Source organism: Erigeron canadensis, chromosome 8 (assembly GCF_010389155.1).
Source record: "Erigeron canadensis isolate Cc75 chromosome 8, C_canadensis_v1, whole genome shotgun sequence".
NCBI lineage: Eukaryota > Viridiplantae > Streptophyta > Magnoliopsida > Asterales > Asteraceae > Erigeron > Erigeron canadensis.
In genome coordinates, this window is record NC_057768.1 from 34,338,596 (window position 1) to 34,358,980 (window position 20,385).

The 20,385-nt window shown below is 32.7% G+C and overlaps 2 protein-coding genes across 2 annotated transcripts; both read left to right on the plus strand.

Annotated features, from left to right (window-relative positions):
• The first annotated feature begins 4,044 nt into the window (after positions 1 to 4,044).
• On the plus strand, positions 4,045 to 10,295 carry LOC122610692 (11-beta-hydroxysteroid dehydrogenase-like 2). The gene is made up of 6 exons (XM_043783660.1): positions 4,045 to 4,224; positions 4,553 to 4,745; positions 5,036 to 5,121; positions 9,360 to 9,491; positions 9,836 to 9,964; positions 10,053 to 10,295. Exons 1-6 carry the CDS (start codon positions 4,048 to 4,050, stop codon positions 10,293 to 10,295), a joined length of 960 nt encoding a protein of 319 aa, XP_043639595.1. The 5' UTR covers positions 4,045 to 4,047.
• A 4,802-nt stretch (positions 10,296 to 15,097) lies between these two features.
• LOC122579979 (11-beta-hydroxysteroid dehydrogenase-like 2) lies at positions 15,098 to 19,450 on the plus strand. Its single transcript, XM_043752244.1, has 6 exons — positions 15,098 to 15,287; positions 15,637 to 15,829; positions 16,783 to 16,868; positions 17,314 to 17,445; positions 18,717 to 18,845; positions 18,987 to 19,450. The coding sequence occupies exons 1-6, from the start codon at positions 15,111 to 15,113 to the stop codon at positions 19,224 to 19,226; spliced, it is 957 nt and encodes a 318-aa protein (XP_043608179.1). The 5' UTR covers positions 15,098 to 15,110; the 3' UTR covers positions 19,227 to 19,450.
• Positions 19,451 to 20,385: the final 935 nt, after the last annotated feature.

The following is a 20,385-nucleotide window of genomic DNA, read 5'->3' on the forward strand; positions in this document are numbered from 1 at the left end:
ACTCAGCTCGAGTTTAGCTTCTACCCACAACATTTCTTCCAATGTGACTTCAATGAATTAGTTACGAAGAGATTCGTCTACTTCTAGCTGTTCAAAGGCGACAGTACTTCTCCGTAATGAACATTTTTCTTTTGGGAATATAGCGTCTATAAATCTGAACTCTAAAATGGGATATTAGCAACAATAGCACAAAGTATTGAAAGAAAGAGATTTTGTGCTATAACAAAAATATCACAACATACATTTTCTACTTGTTAAAAGCTAATTTGGTTAGGTTCCTTTGCTTTTTTGAGCGTGACTAAAGTAATTAAATTCTAAATGTCCAAAACTCCAAACTTTTAAATGTCGTATTTTCTTTTAAGCTTAACAAAGTAAATAGTATAATCTATATTATTTGTTACACATCTACAAGGGGTAAGCTTCATGTAAAAACTATTCACATATAAACATAGGTAATTATAAGTATAACCTGATAGTTCATATGTAAAAGAATATATACTATTCACATATGAACATTAAGTTACAATATAGAAGTTCTCATAATTCTTCCAATTTAAATGGTTCTCACATTACTTTTTTCTTATCTACAAGTTAAAACCTCATAAACAGGCAACTATATGGGGTATTCCGTGTTATGGTTATTTGAATAGGACAATTACTTTGACTTATATGTATGCATTTCCTTTTTTTGTTCGTCCCACTTATCGGTACTTAATACCTTCGGGCATGATGCCATTTTAATATCCAGGGAACCACGGAGGAAGAAAAACCTCGTATTAATCCGTCAAAGAACACGATGATTATGCAATTTAATAAGAGTATGTTGATGATGGTTCTCTAATTCTTTTCCTAGTACGATAGGCTTTTTTGTAGGAGCAAATAATGTCTCTCGACTTCTAGAACAAATACGTACAAGAAAAATGTCCCCAGACCGGCCACTAGAGCAAATACGTGGTTGCAAGTTAAGAACTATAATTTGGTTAAATGTTGTTCAAAAGTGGTGGAATGGACTGCGTCCAATAAGAGAGGTAGGAAATCCAATGGAACTTAAAAAAACTTTAAGTAAAAGCAAAAAAGCACTTCAATAATTCACCACTAAATGAATCACTCCGGCCCATTAACTTTACTAAAAGCAGTAACACAACACAATTACTTCAAGAAAAATATGAAAAAAAGCCACATGTGATGGAAACCCCACTAATTAAAAACTAACTAGCCTCTTTTCTTCCTTATAAATTCTAGCACCTTCATTGCTCTATGTTCAGCCATATGAACTACAAAAAAAAAAAGAAACCCATCCAAAACCACCTCTTTCAAAAATCTTTCTTTTGAAAGAAAGATTTGTCTTGGTCTAAAAAATTCACAAAATCTTTCTTTTAAATAATAAATCCTTTGAGGATGCATACTTCCAAGACTAGAGCAGTAGTCAAGAAGAATAAGGGGCAACAAATGTTAAATGATTTCGTCTTGTATTCATTAACAACATTAGCATGTACCTCATTTTGCTCTAGTCCCTTTTGGTATCCACCATTTTGTGCCACTTTTAACGTTTTTTTCTTCTTCTCTCTTCCTAAAATAACTTCTTTTTTATTCACTAGCAAGGCTTTGTTCATTGTGGGAAACCTCATCATCATTTTCTTGTTAGGAGAATCTAAGTTTTTCGACTCTAAGTCGAATAAAAGTACTTATGATGGTAGTAGTCATGATAAATATCAATGCAAGAGCCTAGATCAACAACTTCAAGGTATCACCTTATTAAAAGAACAAAAATGTAACAAAATCATTATGGACACTCCAAAGCAAGATATGCAAGTCATGATCCTTGACTCCAAAACTCGTGAAGAGAACGATCACGAGGAGTTTTTTGAATTGTATGACGATGTTGATCAAATGGTTGAATCATCCGGTCACGAAGAAGAGGAGGATGTGAGTTGTTCGAAAGGCGATGTACTGATAGTCGAGGGAGAAAAAAGCGAGGGTGTAAAGGGAAATGGGGATGTGAGTTACCCACCCGAAGAATTGAATAAGTTAATAGATGATTTTATTGCTAGAATAAATAGACAAAGAAGGCTTGAAGCTGAATTTTGTAGGGGTTAAAATTGTAAGAAGTATGATCAATGAGGGTAAAGAGTGCAACTTTTAGATGTACCTGTGACTTGAGACTTGAGGAGTTGAGGGAATGCCTAAAAATGATGAAATACCAATAAAAATCTAGTCTCTCTTGTTTCTTAGATTGCAATATACTGTAATAACTAAATAATAATCATAAAATATATAGACAGAACTTGCATATAATAAATGGATATTTATAAGTATAATAATATAATATATTGTTTTTGAACAAATTAACTTTTTTTTTTTGACTAAAAGGTTAACGCTAATCTAATTCACTCACTTTCTAATATATGGGTTCACTAATTCTATTTTTTTTTATCTTCACCCTCAATCTAACATATATATTTACTTTTTTGGGCATAACTTTAAGCATATATATAATTCTTCAAGTCTAAATAATAAATATTTAAAGTTTACATCAAGTTAGGAGAAACAATGACCAAAACAAAAATTTATTCCCATCCTCATGTATTCTGATCATGCTGTAAACAATAATACTACAGAAAGAAAGAAAAACACTTGAAAATATCTGTACACGATTATAAATGTAAGTTCATACAACATAAATAAATAAATAAAAGCTATGTCAAGTTGTTGAAAGATGGAATATAACATGATTCATGAACAGTAGACTAAAAGAAAAGATTTCATATATTCGTATATTGACGTTTGGGATTTGATGTGTTGTTGGAAAATTTGTACCATCAATCTAATCCGAAAATTAGTAAACTTTGCTCGAAAAAAAAGTTCAAATGGAACAAAAGAATTTTATTTTAATTCCGAGGCCCACATTAAATCCATCAACCAAGCCAATTGTAATAATTTTGTTAGCCCTATTTAAAACAAGCCCAAGCACCAAAAAACGAATATTAATAAGTCGAGACCCCGAGCATTCACAGTCATGACCCAAGCATTCAATGTCAATATGTCATTAACTTAAGAAAGTAAAAATGTGTGAAGTAGGCATATTTTACCACATATTTTTTCTTATATCTGTATTACTTATTAAAGAAAATAACTCACATGTTGAAAGTTATATGGGGAGAAATGTCTAAAATATCATTCCATGTAATATTTTTCATCTATCACCCTTAAGATATGTAATATTTTTACTTCTATACTACTCATTAAAGAAAATACCCCCATGTTGAAAGTTACATGGGGGGAAATGTCTAAGATGTCCTTCCATGTAATATTTTCATCTATCACCCTTAAGATATGTAATATTTTTACTTAGCACTAAAATATTTTTACTTACACTATCCCTTAACATTAATGATTAAGTTATACTATCAATCCTTTATTTTTTAAAATATCCCCATTAATAATCTACATCAATCGACGTCTCATCTACCACAAATAATCGCATCTACCACCACATCGTCGCCGCCACGACTACCGCTGCATTGCGCGGGTAACGTGTTAGTATTTCATAACTGTTTTTCTTTTCTTTTTTTTTTTAAAAAAAAAAACATGTCGCCGAGACTTAAAATCTACGAGACAACCATAGAATTCAAATTGCTTCTTTTTCTTTACAATGAATTAAGTAGTGAAACATTTTAGTAAGCAATTTCAAACACACTCTAAATATAAAAATTACAGCCTAATCAAAAACTTGTTGACAGCCGAACTGAAACCTAACTAATCCTAATCGATAATTTACGTAAATGGTCACACACACACCCTTAATTCTTTGGTATCGTTTCTCTTGCACACACATCTATTTCACATATTGCGTATATATCCATCCTAATATCTATTTACGTAAATGGTCACACACCCCCTTCTCATACAAATTTCTTTAATTGATGTTTGTAAAAAAGTTTCACTGATGAATCCATATATTCATTTCTGAACCAACATTTCTCACATTTGCAAAAGTCATTAACCTGACCACGTAGTTGGTTAATAGAAGCTAGCCTTGTGGAGGATATGATTCACATAATTTTGAATATTATTGTTCCTGTCTTTTCCATAATTTTCTTTATTTTTTGGGTGCCTGGATTTTGGTTATCTAATGTGATGAGAAGATGCTATAAATCTGTGTATCCTGAAGAGCTCTCAGGCAAAGTTATACTTATTACTGGAGCTTCATCTGGCATTGGTGAGGTAATCTAATTATTCTAATATCCAAACTTCTATACTTATAATAATTAGTTGTATATATATAAAGGGATAGTAATATAAGGTTGTCGGGTATCTAAGCTTAGGTGTGGAACACTCACATATTATAGTTTTAATTCATAAAATTATGGGGCTCAAACATTTATTCATTAAACAAAAAATATTAAAAAATTAGTATGTGAGGGTTCCACATCTAAGCTTAGATGTCAGACAATCTTATATTCACTTTTCCATTATATTATATATTATATAGTATATAAAAATAAATATATAAGGACACATCTCATGATTCTTTGATTTACATTTGTTAAAGCATTTGGCTATTGAGTTTGCGAAAGAGGGGGCGTATCTAGCATTAGTAGCACGACGGGAGAAACAACTTCGCTTGGTAGCCCAAAATGCTAAGGCAATGGGGTCGCCAGATGTAATCGTGTTACCAGCCGATATTTCCAAAATTGACGATTGTAAAACATTTGTGTATCGAACGATCAAACATTTCGGTAAATGTAAGTTTATGATCATCTTTCATATCTATTGATTGATTTCGTAGCTCGTCATACCAAAAACAATACAAATTTAAAGTGTTGGTTTTGATAAACTCTTCATTACGTTACAAAGAATGACAACTGACAATATAATCGGGTTTTTTTTTTTTTTTTGTCAAAACATATATTTTGACTTCCTAAAACTGGTCATGAGAAATTATTGAGAAATATTCCTTAATTTGACTTGTCATTCAAAGATGCAGTTAAGTATAAGATTTGAAGAGTTTTTTTTTTTTTCTTTTTCTTGACAGTGGATTACCTTGTAAACAATGCTGGTGTCAGTTCACTTGGTTTTTTCGAAGAACAAAGTTGTTTCCACAATCATGCTTCAGTCTTGGTATTATATCTCTTTTTACTTTCTAAAAACATAGCTAGCTATAGCCGATAAGTCAGTGTAAGTGTAAACACAGAGACTTTTTATTGTAATCATGCATATGTAATGGGACTATGGGAGCCAGACCAAAAAATAAAATGTATCCAGTAAGGCAGTAAGACTATTAGGAACAAGGCATCCATCTCCCAAAAAGCACCCAGGAACGCCTGGAGAACGCCAGAAACACCGCCCCCGGCGGCGTTCTCGAAGGAAATTCGGAAGGTAGCGGCTCTTCAGGGACGGGAGGAAGTTGAGAGTCTCCATGCAAATTTGAACGTTACAAAGGGCCATTTTAATTCTTTTTCTTTTTCTTCCCCAAAGAACCCCTTCCAAGAAACCCCTTCCAAAGAACCCCTTACTCCAAAGAAACCCCTTGCTCCATGGTGGCATCCTACATGGCAACAAAAGTACAAGAATCCCTCACTTGAGAACCCCTTACTCCTAATAGCCTAAGACTAAGTGGTATGAGGCCTTCCATGGGTGAGGGGTCTTCCGACACATGGCGCCAAGTAAGCAAGACAAAAATGGTGGTATAAGTCATCTTGACACAATGGGGCATCTCTTGCCAAGTGTCAAGACCAAATGATTGATTATATTTTTATTTTATATTTTTTATAACTTTTATTTACATTTTTATTTACATATTTTTGTTTATATACTTTAATTTATATACTTTTTACTATATTTTTAAAATAACATAAAGTAAATAAAATTCCATAAAATCCATTACATAAAAAACTAAATAACATAAACTAAAAAAACACAAAATTAAACTAAAGAAGTACATAATTTTAAAAAGACATATATAAAAGCTTAGACAATTTTAAAAAACTACTAGTTGCCGCCGTAATACTTTTTCCGAATTTCCTTCATTATAGTCCGTTCGGGCTCCTCAAGATAACTATAATCTTTCACCATCATCTTCAAGTCATCCCTTTTATCCCTTTTCTCTTTAAGTAACAATTTTCTTTCACCCAACTCCGCACGTTTATTACTTCCAATAAACCATGTAACTCGTTAGTAACTTTCTCAAATATTTCCGTGTAGTCAATACGCCGTGCCAAACCCGAAGCCGACCCCGATGTGGCTGCCCTTTTGGCCGCGTCTCGGCCTATGGGTCGAATATACCGACCTTCAAGTTCCTCATCCTCGTTTAAATCAATGTTCATCCCAGCGTCGGACCCTTCACTTTGTGGATCAACGGATGAGGAAGTTTTTGACCTTTTGGCGGTTGGTTCACCGCGTGTAGCCTTTCCATCAAACTTGGCAATAATATGGAACCTTGAACTTTTCTTAACAAGTTCCCAAATAGCTATGTACGGGAACAGTTTGAGCATTGTTCCTCGGTACTCGGCTAAAACTCTTTCCAAAATTTGAGCGTCTTTACTACCACGTTGATGGTTGTTTTTGTCTTTGTGACGAGTGTAAATTTGGTTGAACACGGAAACTTGGGCCTTTATCTTTCTCCATTTCGAGCCGAGTGAGTCTTGGTCACGGTAGTCATTTCCTTTATTTTCTAGAGTGTGAAACTTCTTGATAAATTTTCGACAATATATTTTCTCTTTTTGATAGTTTGCTAAAAAAATATAAATAAATCCGGGTTACCAAAAAATACTACTAAACAAAATAAACATATATACAATGTTAAAAAAAACACGAAAACAAGTTTAAAAAAAAAAAGAAACAAAAAAAGTATTTAAAAAAAAAAGAAAACAGAAATATTTTTTTTTATATAAAAAACCGAAAACAGAATAATAAGAAAAAATAATAAAAGAAACCAAAATAGTATATAGTACCAAGCTTCGGGTCCTTCGTCACGTCGAGCCAAGCTTTGGCTAAGCTAAATTCTCATCTTGTGTCCAAGGGATGGGCGTCGCTTTCACCCTCGGTTCTTCGGGTCCTTTCTTTTTATGTTTCTTTTTTTTTTTGTGATGGACCGCCTTGCTCTTCTTGTACTTGGGTCTCTTGTACTATTTCAATATCCGACGAGTGTGGTGTGGGTGATGGAGTCTCGACCATCCTTTTTCGTTTTAAATAAAGATGTACAAAAATATATAAGTATATAAAAGTGTACAAAAAGGTATATAAGTATATAACTAAAAAAAATTGTACAAAAAATATGTAAGGCATATAAGCAAATAAAAGTGTACCAAACACTTGTTGTGGACTATTATAGAATTGTTGAACGGGTTGATTTTGCCCAAAACCGAACATATCGGGCATTGGTTGCATTGGCATCGGCATCGGCATTGGTTGCATTTTAGCCATGTACCTTATAACCCCCGGACTATTCAAAACGTTTGGGTCATTAACATCGGGTGCATAGTTACAGAATTCGCTCAGAAACCTTCGAATTTTGTATTGGTACAAAACGTACCGAACGCAATACGAAAACGTTCCAAACGATGCGGGTACGTCGAACCGAGTCGATAGGGTACTGTGAACCGAGTTGGCAGGGTACGACGAACTGAGTCCAATTCCAATCGTCGAATTCCGTCTTGAAATCGCCGAATTCAATTCGTATTCTTTGATTACAGTTCGTTTTGAGCAGGAAAAACAAGTCCCGTGACTTCCCAAAGCTCCAAATCTCCAAAAGACGTTCCATTTTTCAAGATTTTAACTATAACAACTTACTTTATCTTTAAAAACAAAACCAATTTACTTTAAAAGAATCTTTTTAACAAACAAAGATCTTCATATTTATTACAAAATCACAAAAAATTAGGCACTAAACGACTATATATATCATACTAACTTACTAACCTTTGCACTGAAATTGTAGCATTCCAATCTTCTATTATTAGATTTTAGTTGGTGTTTTTGGTTGGTGTTTGATTTCTATTGTATTTCCTAATGTTATGTTCTATCTTTTTATTATGAACTTTTGTTTACTCGTGGTTTTAAATTTTGGTACACTCACTGAATTCATAATGCACCGTACCATTCGTACCGCTTCGTACCAAAATGAGTATACCCCCTACGTACCGAAGCGTACCGTGTTTTATGTGACTATGATCGGGTGGAGCTTGGATGTTTGAATGTGGAAACCCATAGTTAAAATTGTTGGGATACATGGTATTATTTTTATAAAAATGATAAGAAAGTATAGGGTAGTAGAGAAGAAAGTGTTGTAAAAGTCGTGGAGTGAAAATGGAGTTTAAATAGAAGTAAAAGTTAATTTTTTTATTTTTTATTTTATTGGGAATTAAATCTCAACGGGTGAATACCCTTGGAAAGGGAAAAAGTGGTGTTTTTGGTCAACGTTTTTGCCTATTCGTGATAGGCTTGTTTGGCAGCCGGAACGCCCATTCGGGCCAATGTTCAATGTGTTTCGATCGCGTTTTGGGGGGAAAACGGGCGGGGGAACACTTCACACCGCATGGTTTAACCGGAAAAAAAAACTCAAATTAATGTTGGTGATAAAATAAAGATTAACTTGGCCCAACATCTCTAGCTCTTTTAGCTTTATGCCTTTATCTATTTGTAGTTTTACTTCCCACAACAAAAGTATTTATATATTTAACATAAAATACAAATATATGCTTTTATATGAAAGATATAAATTTTTTATATATACTAATTACACTTCTAATGGATTTATTTAACATTTTCTTATAATTCTTTTAAATCTATCTTTCTTATTCATATTTTAAAAAAATATGAAAGCATTTTTCAGTTTTCTCTTGATTAAAGATGTGTATAAAATTTTTACATTTACATATGTAAAGATACAAATATACATCATAATTTTCACACATATATAGAATTTGGAAAGAATTTTTTACACTTACAAGTATGTATAAATATATAAATTGTTAAAATTTGAATTGTTAAGGTGAAGGTATAACACCAAATTCTTTACCCAAAATTATTGTGAAAAAGGTAGATGTTAATAAATAAACTACTTTTGACATTCTTAGGTAAACTGAGCAATCCACATGGTTCTAACTGTCACATAATAGTAGTATTTTTATTTAAAAATTCCATATACAAATCAAAAATGCACACAAATTTATAAGAACTTTACCATATAATCATGGAGTAGTATTTTTTTTTTTTAAAAATCCCAAAAAAAAAATAATAAAAACGCCAATTTAGATACGCTTAAATACTCTAATTTTCAATTTTATGTCCTGTTCTTTTTATAGGGAAAAAAAACAAACCACAAAAATGAATAATACTTTATGTCATTGTTTTTTCAGGACATAAACTTTTGGGGATCCGTTTATACTACACATTTTGCACTTCCGTATTTGAAGAGGAACAAAGGAAAAATAATAGCTATTTGTTCTACTGCAAGTTGGTTCGTAGGTCCAAGATTATGCTTCTACAACGTGAGTATAAACAGGTTTCATTTTAATCCGAATTATCTGATCTTTCTTGCTACAGCTTAATATGTAACCTTAATAAATACGTTTATACTAAACTACTAAAGACCTTTTGCAAAATATAGATGTTTTTGTCACATCTTCAAGTATACAAACACATAGCGTGTGTTTAGAAGATAAAAGAATTAGTGACAAACAATTTTTAGTCATTCACAACAACATTACATATTTTATACAGTTATACGTATGCAGTATAATATATACATTTGTTGTGAATGTTTAAAAAATATTGTAGATTTATCACTACTCATAAGAATCATGACATTTAACGTTTTTATTTTGTTTTGCAGGCAAGTAAAGCGGCGATGCTAAGTTTCTTTGAAACGTTGAGGATTGAGGTCGATTCAGATATTGATATAATTGTAGTAACGCCGGGAATGGTCAAGACGAACTTAACCTTGGATACAAAATTAGAGAAGGTATTTTGTTTCTAAATATATCCTGAATTCATTTTTAGTTCATTTCATAAAATTTGATTGACAAAGAGTTGATCAATCTTATATATAGGGAAATGCATTATGGATACCAGCTCTATCATCTAGTACGTGTGCTAAGGATATCGTCAATTGTGCCAAACGCGGAGATAACTATCTTACAAATCCTTTTTGGATGAAGACGGTGTTCTTATGGAAGATGTTGTGTCCTACGGTTCTAAACGCGACTATGAAACTCGTGTTCATATCTAGGGCGCCGGATAGTTCGTCAAAGAAAAGCAATACCTTACAACCAGATTTCAACTTAACCTCTTGATCATATCAAGTGCCAGTATTCCGTGCTGTAAAACATGGAAATTCATGTTAGTATGCATATGTAAGAATATATGTGTGTAGTATGTGTTTTGAGAGAATATGGGAGAAAAGGGTGTTTGGATAAAATAGTGTCAAAGGTTTTTTTAAGGCTTCCAAGGTTACAAATGGAATGAAGAGAGGGGGTTTTTATAGGAGAACTAATGTTCATTAAGCCCCCTCTTCTATTACAAGTTGTCATATAGACACAAAGTATTAATATCAAATCTAACACTATTTTAATATCGAACAATCTCCCCCTTAGTGTTTGATTTGATGAATCAAGGTTGTCAGTTCAGCCAGTAGCTCTGCATTCTCTCTCTTATTGTTGAATTGTAATGGATGCAACGTCTTAAGACTTAAGATTTTAGGGGCCCTTATTTTGTTGAGGATCATTGCTGTTGAGTGACCTTGAAGTTTTCTCTTTGTCTTCGTCGTCTTGTATCAACCTTGACTTTGAATCATCTCACATAATCTGTGGAGGCAAAGACTCGGGTTTCTTGTAAAATGCGGAAGCTTGGTATAAAGTGCAGAAGCTTGGTTTGGTATAAAGTGCGGAAGCTTGGCTTAGCTTTGAGTGTATATTGAGTATGAAGTGATTTTTCATTTCAGCTCCCCTTCACTTGGGCATAATCTTTGGTGCAAATAATCAAGCAAGACAATGCTTCCCCTCAAAAGGATAATCAATATCAATCTTTAAAACTTTTTCTCCCCCTCAATCTGAGCATAGTCTTCGGAGCAAAGAATCAAACTTCAAAGCTTTCATTGTGCCCCCCCCCCCCTTAAATGAGCAATCTATTGTGCTACCTTTGAGCAATTATTTGGAGCCATTGATTGAAAAATATATATATATATATATATATCTCGAATGAACAACATATTCAATCATTCTATCTCTATCTCTCCCCCTCATGATGAATGTGAGAACCACGTTCATCATGCATCAGTGATTGATAGCACAAAAGGTGAATGGAAAGGTTTATTATGAAGTATTAGTATTAAGAAAAACAGATTTTGAACGGGTTGTACACTGTGTACGAGCCATTTGACACCAACTTACTTTAAAGTAATCTTTGGAACCCATTTGAGAACAGGTCAAAGAGACTTAGATACTTTTGAAAAATTATTGTAAGTTGTGCCATCATGATCCAAGAACATTGAATTCCACCTTGATTTGAAACTTGATGCTTCATTTTGAAATAGCTTTTGTGGAATCAATGGTGATTTGGGGGAGGGTGTAGGCTTTTGAGGTTTGGGCTTTGGTGGCATATGTGAAAACCAACCATATTGATCTTTAAACCGAACGGTTTTAGTGGTAGAATCCTTAAATACTTGGCAAGTGTTGTATTGTGGAACTGTAGGACTCTTTAGGAAATTAGGTACGGATTTTGGAAAGTCTGGCTTATACTTATGAAAAGTGGTGCGGAAGATCTATTTGGTGGTTCAATGGTGGTTGATTTGGTTTTTTGTGGTGGTTGAGGAGGTTTTGGTGCGAGATCCAAAAGTTCTGAAATTGAATATTTGATTTGTTTCAAGTCACTTGACTGAACTTTTGGTTTGTTGGGAATAGATTTGTTTTCGGATTGTATCAGTCGATTGTGAGAAAGTGAATAGGGATTAAGGGGCAATGATGATTTCACTTGAGTTGACAAGGTTGCAAGTTGTGTTTCTAATGACCGAGAATAGACTTGAAGTTGTTCGATTAACTTTAGAAATTTTCTCTCTTTACTCACAAACAAAATGGACTTGTTTTGCAATTCGTTGCGAAGTTGAGAAATCTTTTCAAGCGAAACAAGTTCATTCGACCGACTCTTTGTGATTTCATCAGTGATTTGGGAGTGAGCTTCTCTAAGTTGAGCACATAACTGAATATTCTTTGTTTGCAGAAGATCATTTTCTCTTTGAAAGCTTTCCGTGTTTGCCAAAACAAGAGCAGTTGCCGAAATGAGTTCTTTATTTTTGGACATGAGTTGTTCATTTTCGAGTTGAAGACGTTTGTTTTGTTCTATGATGGCTTGAAATTTGGCTACAATGGCTTGTTTTTCTTCAAAATGGACAACAACACATGGAACAAGTTTTTTCCATGAAAAGAAATTGAAGCTACATGAACAATCACGATTCTCATGACGATGTACTTCTTCCATTGTGGGTTCTTCGATGGTTACAACTGTCAAATCATCTGACCCGGTCATATCAGGCAAGTCATTATCAACAGAGTGTATGTCAGTCTGAGTCGAGGTATTACAAATCTTTGTTGGAGCAGGAATCCTTGGTACAGTGGGGTTTTTGTTACTCTTTAGATTTTGACAATTACTTTTGATGCTTCTTGTAAATTGAGTGATAGCCTCAAGTATTTCTCTGTCTTTATCTTCAATGTTTGGGTCAGCAATGATAATATTTTCTTTGTTGCCAGACATGGCTGAACAATTAAAGTTGGAAAAATACAAGTGTTGGATTTGAACGACTGCAGAATTGATCCAAACTGTAACAATAACAGCTGCGAAACAGGGTCCAAGCAACACCACAAATGGCTTAAAACAGCTTTCGAATACTTATTCGTAGTGAGTATAATGGACAGGTGAGAAGCGATCAGGCGACAACTTGTGTGAGAATCAAGAAACAAGAGCAAGAGCATCTTTTGAAGTAGTCATGGTGAAAAGAGAGATTTCACTAGGTAAAAATGGTGAATTTGTAGAAACTCGGTACAAATACTGAGTATGTATAGAAACTCGGTATGAAAGCTTGTGTGAGATAAGGGTAACCTAGAGAAAATCAAAGAAACTCGGTACAAATACTGAGTTTGTCAAGTTTGTGAGAAACTCGGTATAAATACTGAGTATGTATAGAAACTCGGTATGAAAGCTTGTGTGAGATAAGGGTAACCTAGAGAAAATCAAAGAAACTCGGTACAAATATTGAGTTTGTCAAGTTTGTGAGAAACTCGGTATAAATACTGAGTATGTATAGAAACTCGGTATCACTACTCAGGAACAAAGTCACACGCTTTAAGTGGAAGAGACACACAAACTCGGTATGAGAATAGTGACAAAAGATGATGTCAGAAAATATTCCTTGCAGGTACGATGTGTACTTTTTATCAGAAAATACTGAGTTTGTATGAGGATACTGAGTTTGTCTGAGAATACTGAGTTTGTATCATACGTACTGAGTATCTCAAAATAAGATGAAAAACGAAGTGTCGGGTTTGATTATTTTGTGGAGAAAACATAATATTAAGCAAGAAGAAAGAGATCTAAACTTATCTAAAACAGATTCCACACTAACAAAGGTCGAAAATTGGAAGATTTAAAGAAAAGTAATGCATAAGGAGAACAAACTCGGTATGAAGAACATGGTGATACCAAACACGAATTTTAAAAAGAAACAAAATCAGCCATGAAATAGCTTATGGATCGTTCAGATACACTGATTTTGCTCTGATACCAAATGTAAAACATGGAAATTCATGTTAGTATGCATATGTAAGAATATATGTGTGTAATATGTGTTTTGAGAGAATATGGGAGAAAAGGGTGTTTGGATAAAATAGTGTCAAAGGTTTTTTTAAGGCTTCCAAAGTTACAAATGGAATGAAGGGAGGGGGTTTTTATAGGGGAACTAATGTTCATTAAGCACCCTCTTCTATTACAAGTTGTCATATAGACACAAAGTATTAATATCAAATCTAACAATATTTTAATATCTAACACGTGCACTAAAAATTGGTGTCATAGATATGTCGTTCAATTATGGTGGAAGCTCAATCTACATATTATTGAATGATTATTAGTGAAAGATATAAATATTCATGATATGGATAGACTTGCATTGCTAACAGAACAACCTCCCAAAATTAAGCACATCTCATTAGAGTGGGTTTCAATTAACCATGTTTTGTTATATTATATTATAACTTATATATACTTATAAAAAGTTAATAGTGTGTAAGTTATACAATGAAGACTAAATCAACTGGTTAGAGTACGTTTTTCTTACTTTTATCTCAGGGCATGGGTTTGACTCTTTTGAGTGACATGTCTAGAGAGTTTTTCTTTTGAATCACTTTAAAGTAGGTGTAGGGCTTCACCATTGTATAATAAGATGTCACTTGGTATCGAATACCAAATTATTGTTAAAAAAAAAAACATAGCGTGTAATGAGATATATGAAAGAATATGAGTATTGCCCCTTAATTACTTGCTAGTACTGTAGGTGGCATCAAAAATATGAGTATCACGTACCAGTTACACTTTGAAGTTTCATCGGCCCAAAATAAACAAACTAGCCCGTTATTTTCGCATTTAAAATCACAAAAAGGTCATTTTAGCCTAAAGTGAACCAGATTACATGCTCAACTTCAGTAAAAAGGTCGTTTCAGCCTACATGGTAAAGACCAGATTACATGGAGATACTTAATACTTTCATATATATCCAATGTACTGAAAAAAAAAAAAAAACGTTTATTAAAGGAAACATTATATCAGAGTCTAAAAGGAGTAACCTTAAGAACAAAATCATATGGGTGTTTTTGCTGTTTTCAAAATATTACTCGTACAAAGCAATAGAAAGAACAGTACTATTGATCACACATCTAACTTTAACGATGTAAGTATAGGCATGACACCTTCAACCATTTATTGAAACCACCAAGTTCTTTGGTTTAATAAATCCCATCGATCTCAATTTATATGTTCCATATATCTTTGTTATGTTTTTCTTATTGTGCGAAGCATCAAACGTACGTACTCCAACAGATCGTTGTTTGGTAGGAGCGACGGATATGATTCACAAGATTTTAAATGCCGCTTTACTTCCTGTTTCAATCATCTTGTTTTTCGTCTTAGTACCTTCATTTTGGCTGTTTAATCTCTTGAGGTTTTGCTACAAAAGTGTTCATCCTGAGGTGCTCAAGGACAAAGTTATACTCATTACTGGAGCTTCAAGTGGCATCGGTGAGGTAACATACTAACATAGTAACATTTGTTTATATTTTTAGCCACATATATAGAGGCCAGGCGCCGCCCAGTGGCCCATCTACAATGTCTATAAAAACTCTAGTTTAGTCCAAAGTTAATTGGCCCACCAACAAAACATAAACTCCTGTGAAGTTTGACCTTTTTTCATTAGTATTATTTGATTGAAATGATGAAACCTAGGATTATATTGTTATATACTCATTTTGAATAATGAAACACTAATGGTCTAATTTTAACAATCAAAACGTTTTTGCACAGAGCTAACTAATAGTGGTACTATATACTTATAACCACCGGGAATTGATGATTCTTTTATTTGCATTTGTCAAGCAAATGGCATATGAGTTTGCAAAAGAAGGGGCGTGTTTAGTGTTAGTTGCTAGACGAAAGAATCATCTTCTTCTTGTAGCAGAAAAGGCCAAGGCAATGGGATCCCCGGATGTGATTGTGATACCGGCCGATATTTCCAAACTTGAGGACTGTGACACATTTATATATCAAACCATCAAACATTTCGGAAAATGTAAGTCTACCATCTTCGTACCATTTATCAATTAATTTGTTCTTAACTAAGCTTGTAGACTATAATTTGTTGTTGTAACGGGTTAAACGTGAAGAATAAGAACCAACTTTGTGATATGGTGTAATTTCTAACTTGAAATCCCTATGGCGGTGTTACTTAATTAGTTACCATGATATTCGATCTGGCAAGTGGATGGGTTTTCCCAATTCGTAAGTGCTAGAATCATGCCTTCATATGATATATATATTCGTTGGTGAATCGTTTCTTTTTTTCTTTTTCTTTTTTTCTTTTTTGAATTTTCATGTAAAGCAAGTAGTTTAAAACAAAACTTGTAAACTTCCGACCGTTAATGCGTCAAAGGTGATATGGTGTGATTTTACTAAATGTCACAATCTTTGTTTATACTTTTAGCTAGTGTGAACAAATTAAAATTTTTGTCACGCTTTTATATGTGTAAAAATATGTAAAACTAAAGGTGTGTAAAAATTTCTTCACAATAAAAAGTGTATAGAACTAAAAGTTCACACTTTTTAGTGTGAACTTTCATAATTATTTTGTAACACTCCATTTGTTCACGCTAACTAAAAAGGTAGCGTGAACAAATGAGTGTAACAAAATAATTATGAAAGTCTACACTAAAAAGTTTGAACTTTTAATTCTATACACTTTTTAGTGTGAGAAATTTCTACACACTTTTAGTTCAATATATTTTTACACACATAAAAACGTGACAAAATTTTTAATTTGTTTATGCTAACTAAAAACTAAAAGTATAGACAAATGCAAAATTATTTGTAATGCTATTAAAAGGATTTTTAAGTTATTTTAGAAGCATTAATCATTTCCCTTAATATAAAGTATTAGATGCATTATAAGATAACAAGTGGTCATATTTTAAATTAACCCACCTATATAATAATCACAGCTGATAAATTGTGAACTTTTTGTAACAGTGGATTACCTCGTGAATAATGCCGCTATTGGTATATTTGGTCTCTTCGAAGATCAAACAATGCTTCCCTTTCATACTTCAGTCATGGTATGTATCTTTTTTCCTTTTTCTTTTTTTTAACGATCAAACAAGAACACCAATTTTATTAATCACCAAAAGAGGCTAGCAAGTAACTAGCTAAGATCCACCAAATGAGAACATACAAGTAGGAATTAAGAAAAGAAGATATTAACATAAAACATAATCCTCCTACCAACCGCAATTTGGTGAAGATTAAAGCTTCTCCATACATCCCACAACAATCCCATTTGTCTTGATCTAGCTTTAATCCACATAAATGACATAACCTTGATCTCACCAAAAGTCCTTTGTATCTTTCTTTCTTTAAACTATTTAATTCGTACGAATAGTTATATATATGTAGAAAAATACTGGTTCTGTAAAATAATTAACTATAATACGTACCTTATTAGGTGTTTATGGTAGCCTTTAGACCATGAATTACATTATACAGTATTTCGTTGTTTTTCAGGATATAAACTTTTGGGGATCCGTTTATACCACACGTTTTGCACTTCCACATTTAAGGAGGAGTAGAGGGAAAATAATCACAATTTGTTCTTGTGGGAGTTGGTTTGCAACTCCAAGAGTAAGTACCTATAATGTAAGTACAACCAACGAGTCGTTTTCAATATTATATAAAGGGTAAAAGAATAGCTTATATATTTCTAGTAGTATCTAAGTTAGATGCTTTTAAAGATAAATGAAAAATTATATGTGCGCTTCTAAAATAGTCGAAACACCGAAATATAAGTTTGTTATATAATTTTTTTTTTAAACACTTAATTTACATATTACTTGAAACATAGATGTTTTCCTGAGTAAATGATGATCTAAAAATTTTATTCTTTTCTTTAATTCGTTTTTTTTTAAAGGTGAATTTCGCTTGAAACTTCGTGTAGCGATTCGACAGCGAGGTGTCTAGTATACGTTGTCTTAAACAGGTCTACACTAGAGAGCTCTCTCGAAGTAGAAATGCCTATTTCAAATACCCAATGGGGGAAAACCCCTACTAATCCGCTCGAAGGCACGACGATTAATAGGGATAAACCCTGCCCACTCAGACTTGAACCTGGGTATACCTAATCCAAACCTTCATAAAAGGACTACCTATATCTCAAAGTTGGTGGAATGAGGATTCGAACCTGGGACCTATAAATCATCAGGGGAATACCAAGCCACTACACCAGGAAACGCGTGTAGTTCGAGAAAAACACCCTCTGTTTACCATTTTCATTTTCCAATAAAATATGTAAAACAGAAAATGCGTTCAAAGCTTAGTTTTTCAAAAATGTTTTCCAATCCCGTTCACCCCTTGCCCCCTCCCTGAGTCCCTCAGTTAACCAAGTATACTAGAATATGTTTTTTAAATATGAAATGGAAAAATAGTATTTTTTAGTTTTGAACGCATTTTTAAAATTTTCATTTGTTTTTTTAAAAATGGAAAACTCCAAATTTTAGAAAATTAGAAATAATAAACTTGAAAACATTTTCCACCACTAAACGTGCCTATTCTTTTCTTTCATTTAGTTTTCTATATTTAGTCTTCTATATTTTAATAACTAATTACCAATATATATACTTTTAAAGCTTGTCTTCTTTAATCATTTATATAACTCAAAATATATATAATGATGATAATTGGGTATCATATCACATAATCGATCTAGCATACAAGAATTAATGCTAGGTGCAAAATGACTTGCAATTGAATTCTCATTAAACCAAGGATGAAAATAATACTAACTGCACATCACTGTCTTGAGTTTACAAAATAAGCTAAATCATATGAGTAATTTTTTTAAACTTATGATCATAGAATTAAAATAATCCTACATGACTTGTATAATCTTAGCTAATACTGAATTCCCACAGGCAAGTAAAGCAGCAGTGCTAAGTTTCTTTGAAACGTTAAGGATCGAGGTTGGTTCAGACGTTGATATACGAGTAGTAACTCCAGGAATGATCGAGACAAGCTTAACCAATGAAGAATGGTTAAAGGAGGTACTTAATTAATCCTCGCGCGATGATCACCTCTCCTACTTGTCCATGTTACGAGTATTAATTAGATTAGCCTCAAAATGAATTAGTAATTAATTAATGATCTCGATCAAAATATAATTAATACTCGTAATAATATGTTAGGCAAATGCGTTATGGATACCAAGGACATCGGCTAAAAGATGTGCGGAGAAGATTGTTAAAAGCACGAAACGTGGAGATAGATATTTTACGGTCCCTTCATGGATGAAGACGATATATTTGTGGAAGATTTTATGTCCGGAGATTGTCAACTCGATTATGAACTTTTTGTTCATTTGCTGGCCAAAGATTTTCTCAAAGAAAAGTAAAATCCAACATCTTGGATTCAAAACAGTCTATTGATCGATCAATATCAAGCAGCATAGTGCCGGTGAAGATATGTACGTACGTAGGTCATATATATATAAGTATTTAGTTCGTCTACTAAAAATAAAGGTTTGCCTATATATATGGTCAAAAAACAAACAAACATATACATTGATAATGCACAATGTAATTAAAATATTTGTTTCATTTCCTGATTTCCCCATTATTGCAGCAAAAATTGAGGTTAACATATGCAAATTTCGTTTTACCTTTGTTCAAAACTTCAATTATTAGCAATTATACGTGTGTTGCATAGAGTCGTATGAGGACTGCGGGGAAATATAATTCCCACCGGCCTTAATTAATTACCTTCAACGGAAATGGTCGAAAGCCGCATAAATATTCAATAACGGCGAAAAATTATCCCATCATATATTTATGTCACCTTATGAATAATGGCAATTTTTGACTCATAATAAAATTTGACGAGTGGCGATTCACAATATACTCAACGTACCTTTATTTTTTTTTTCTCTCAAAAAAAATATCTATCAATTATCAACTAATTAATTTAATATCTCTATTTAATATAATTTATATAAATTTTAGTTAAAACAAAACAAAAATTAAAATAAAACAAATAAAATAATAGAGTTTTCTTAATAGAATATTCTCGTGCATTGTGAAGATTTTGACGTACTATTTTTTGTTTTTACTTTAATACTTTGGTTTAATCCAATTTCATATATATTCATTCACATGTATAACTCTTAACATCTATTTATTGTAATTTAAGATTGTAAATACTAGGGTATGTTTGAAAAAGGTAATTGTAGCTAATAGTTATATGTTGAAGCTGTAATTGTTAATTAGAGCTAAAGCTTAATCTCGATCTTGCCAAACATGTCCTAAGGTGTAGCTTTAAACAAAGTTGTTGGCTAAAACTTTTATTTTTTTCAAGATGTTTGATATGCTAGTTGTAATTGCAACTTCAAGAAATATTTGTGTAGTTTTGAAAAAATAGAGTTCTATCCAAAGTAAAAGCTCAAACGCTACCTCAAGTAATGTTTTATTTATAACTTTTTTTTTCTTTCAAATAAAATTTATAGCTTGTATTATTTAAACAAAATTTTTTACACAAAAAGAGTTTATTGTTAAAAGAATTAAAAAAAAAAAAACTTTTACCAAACCTTAC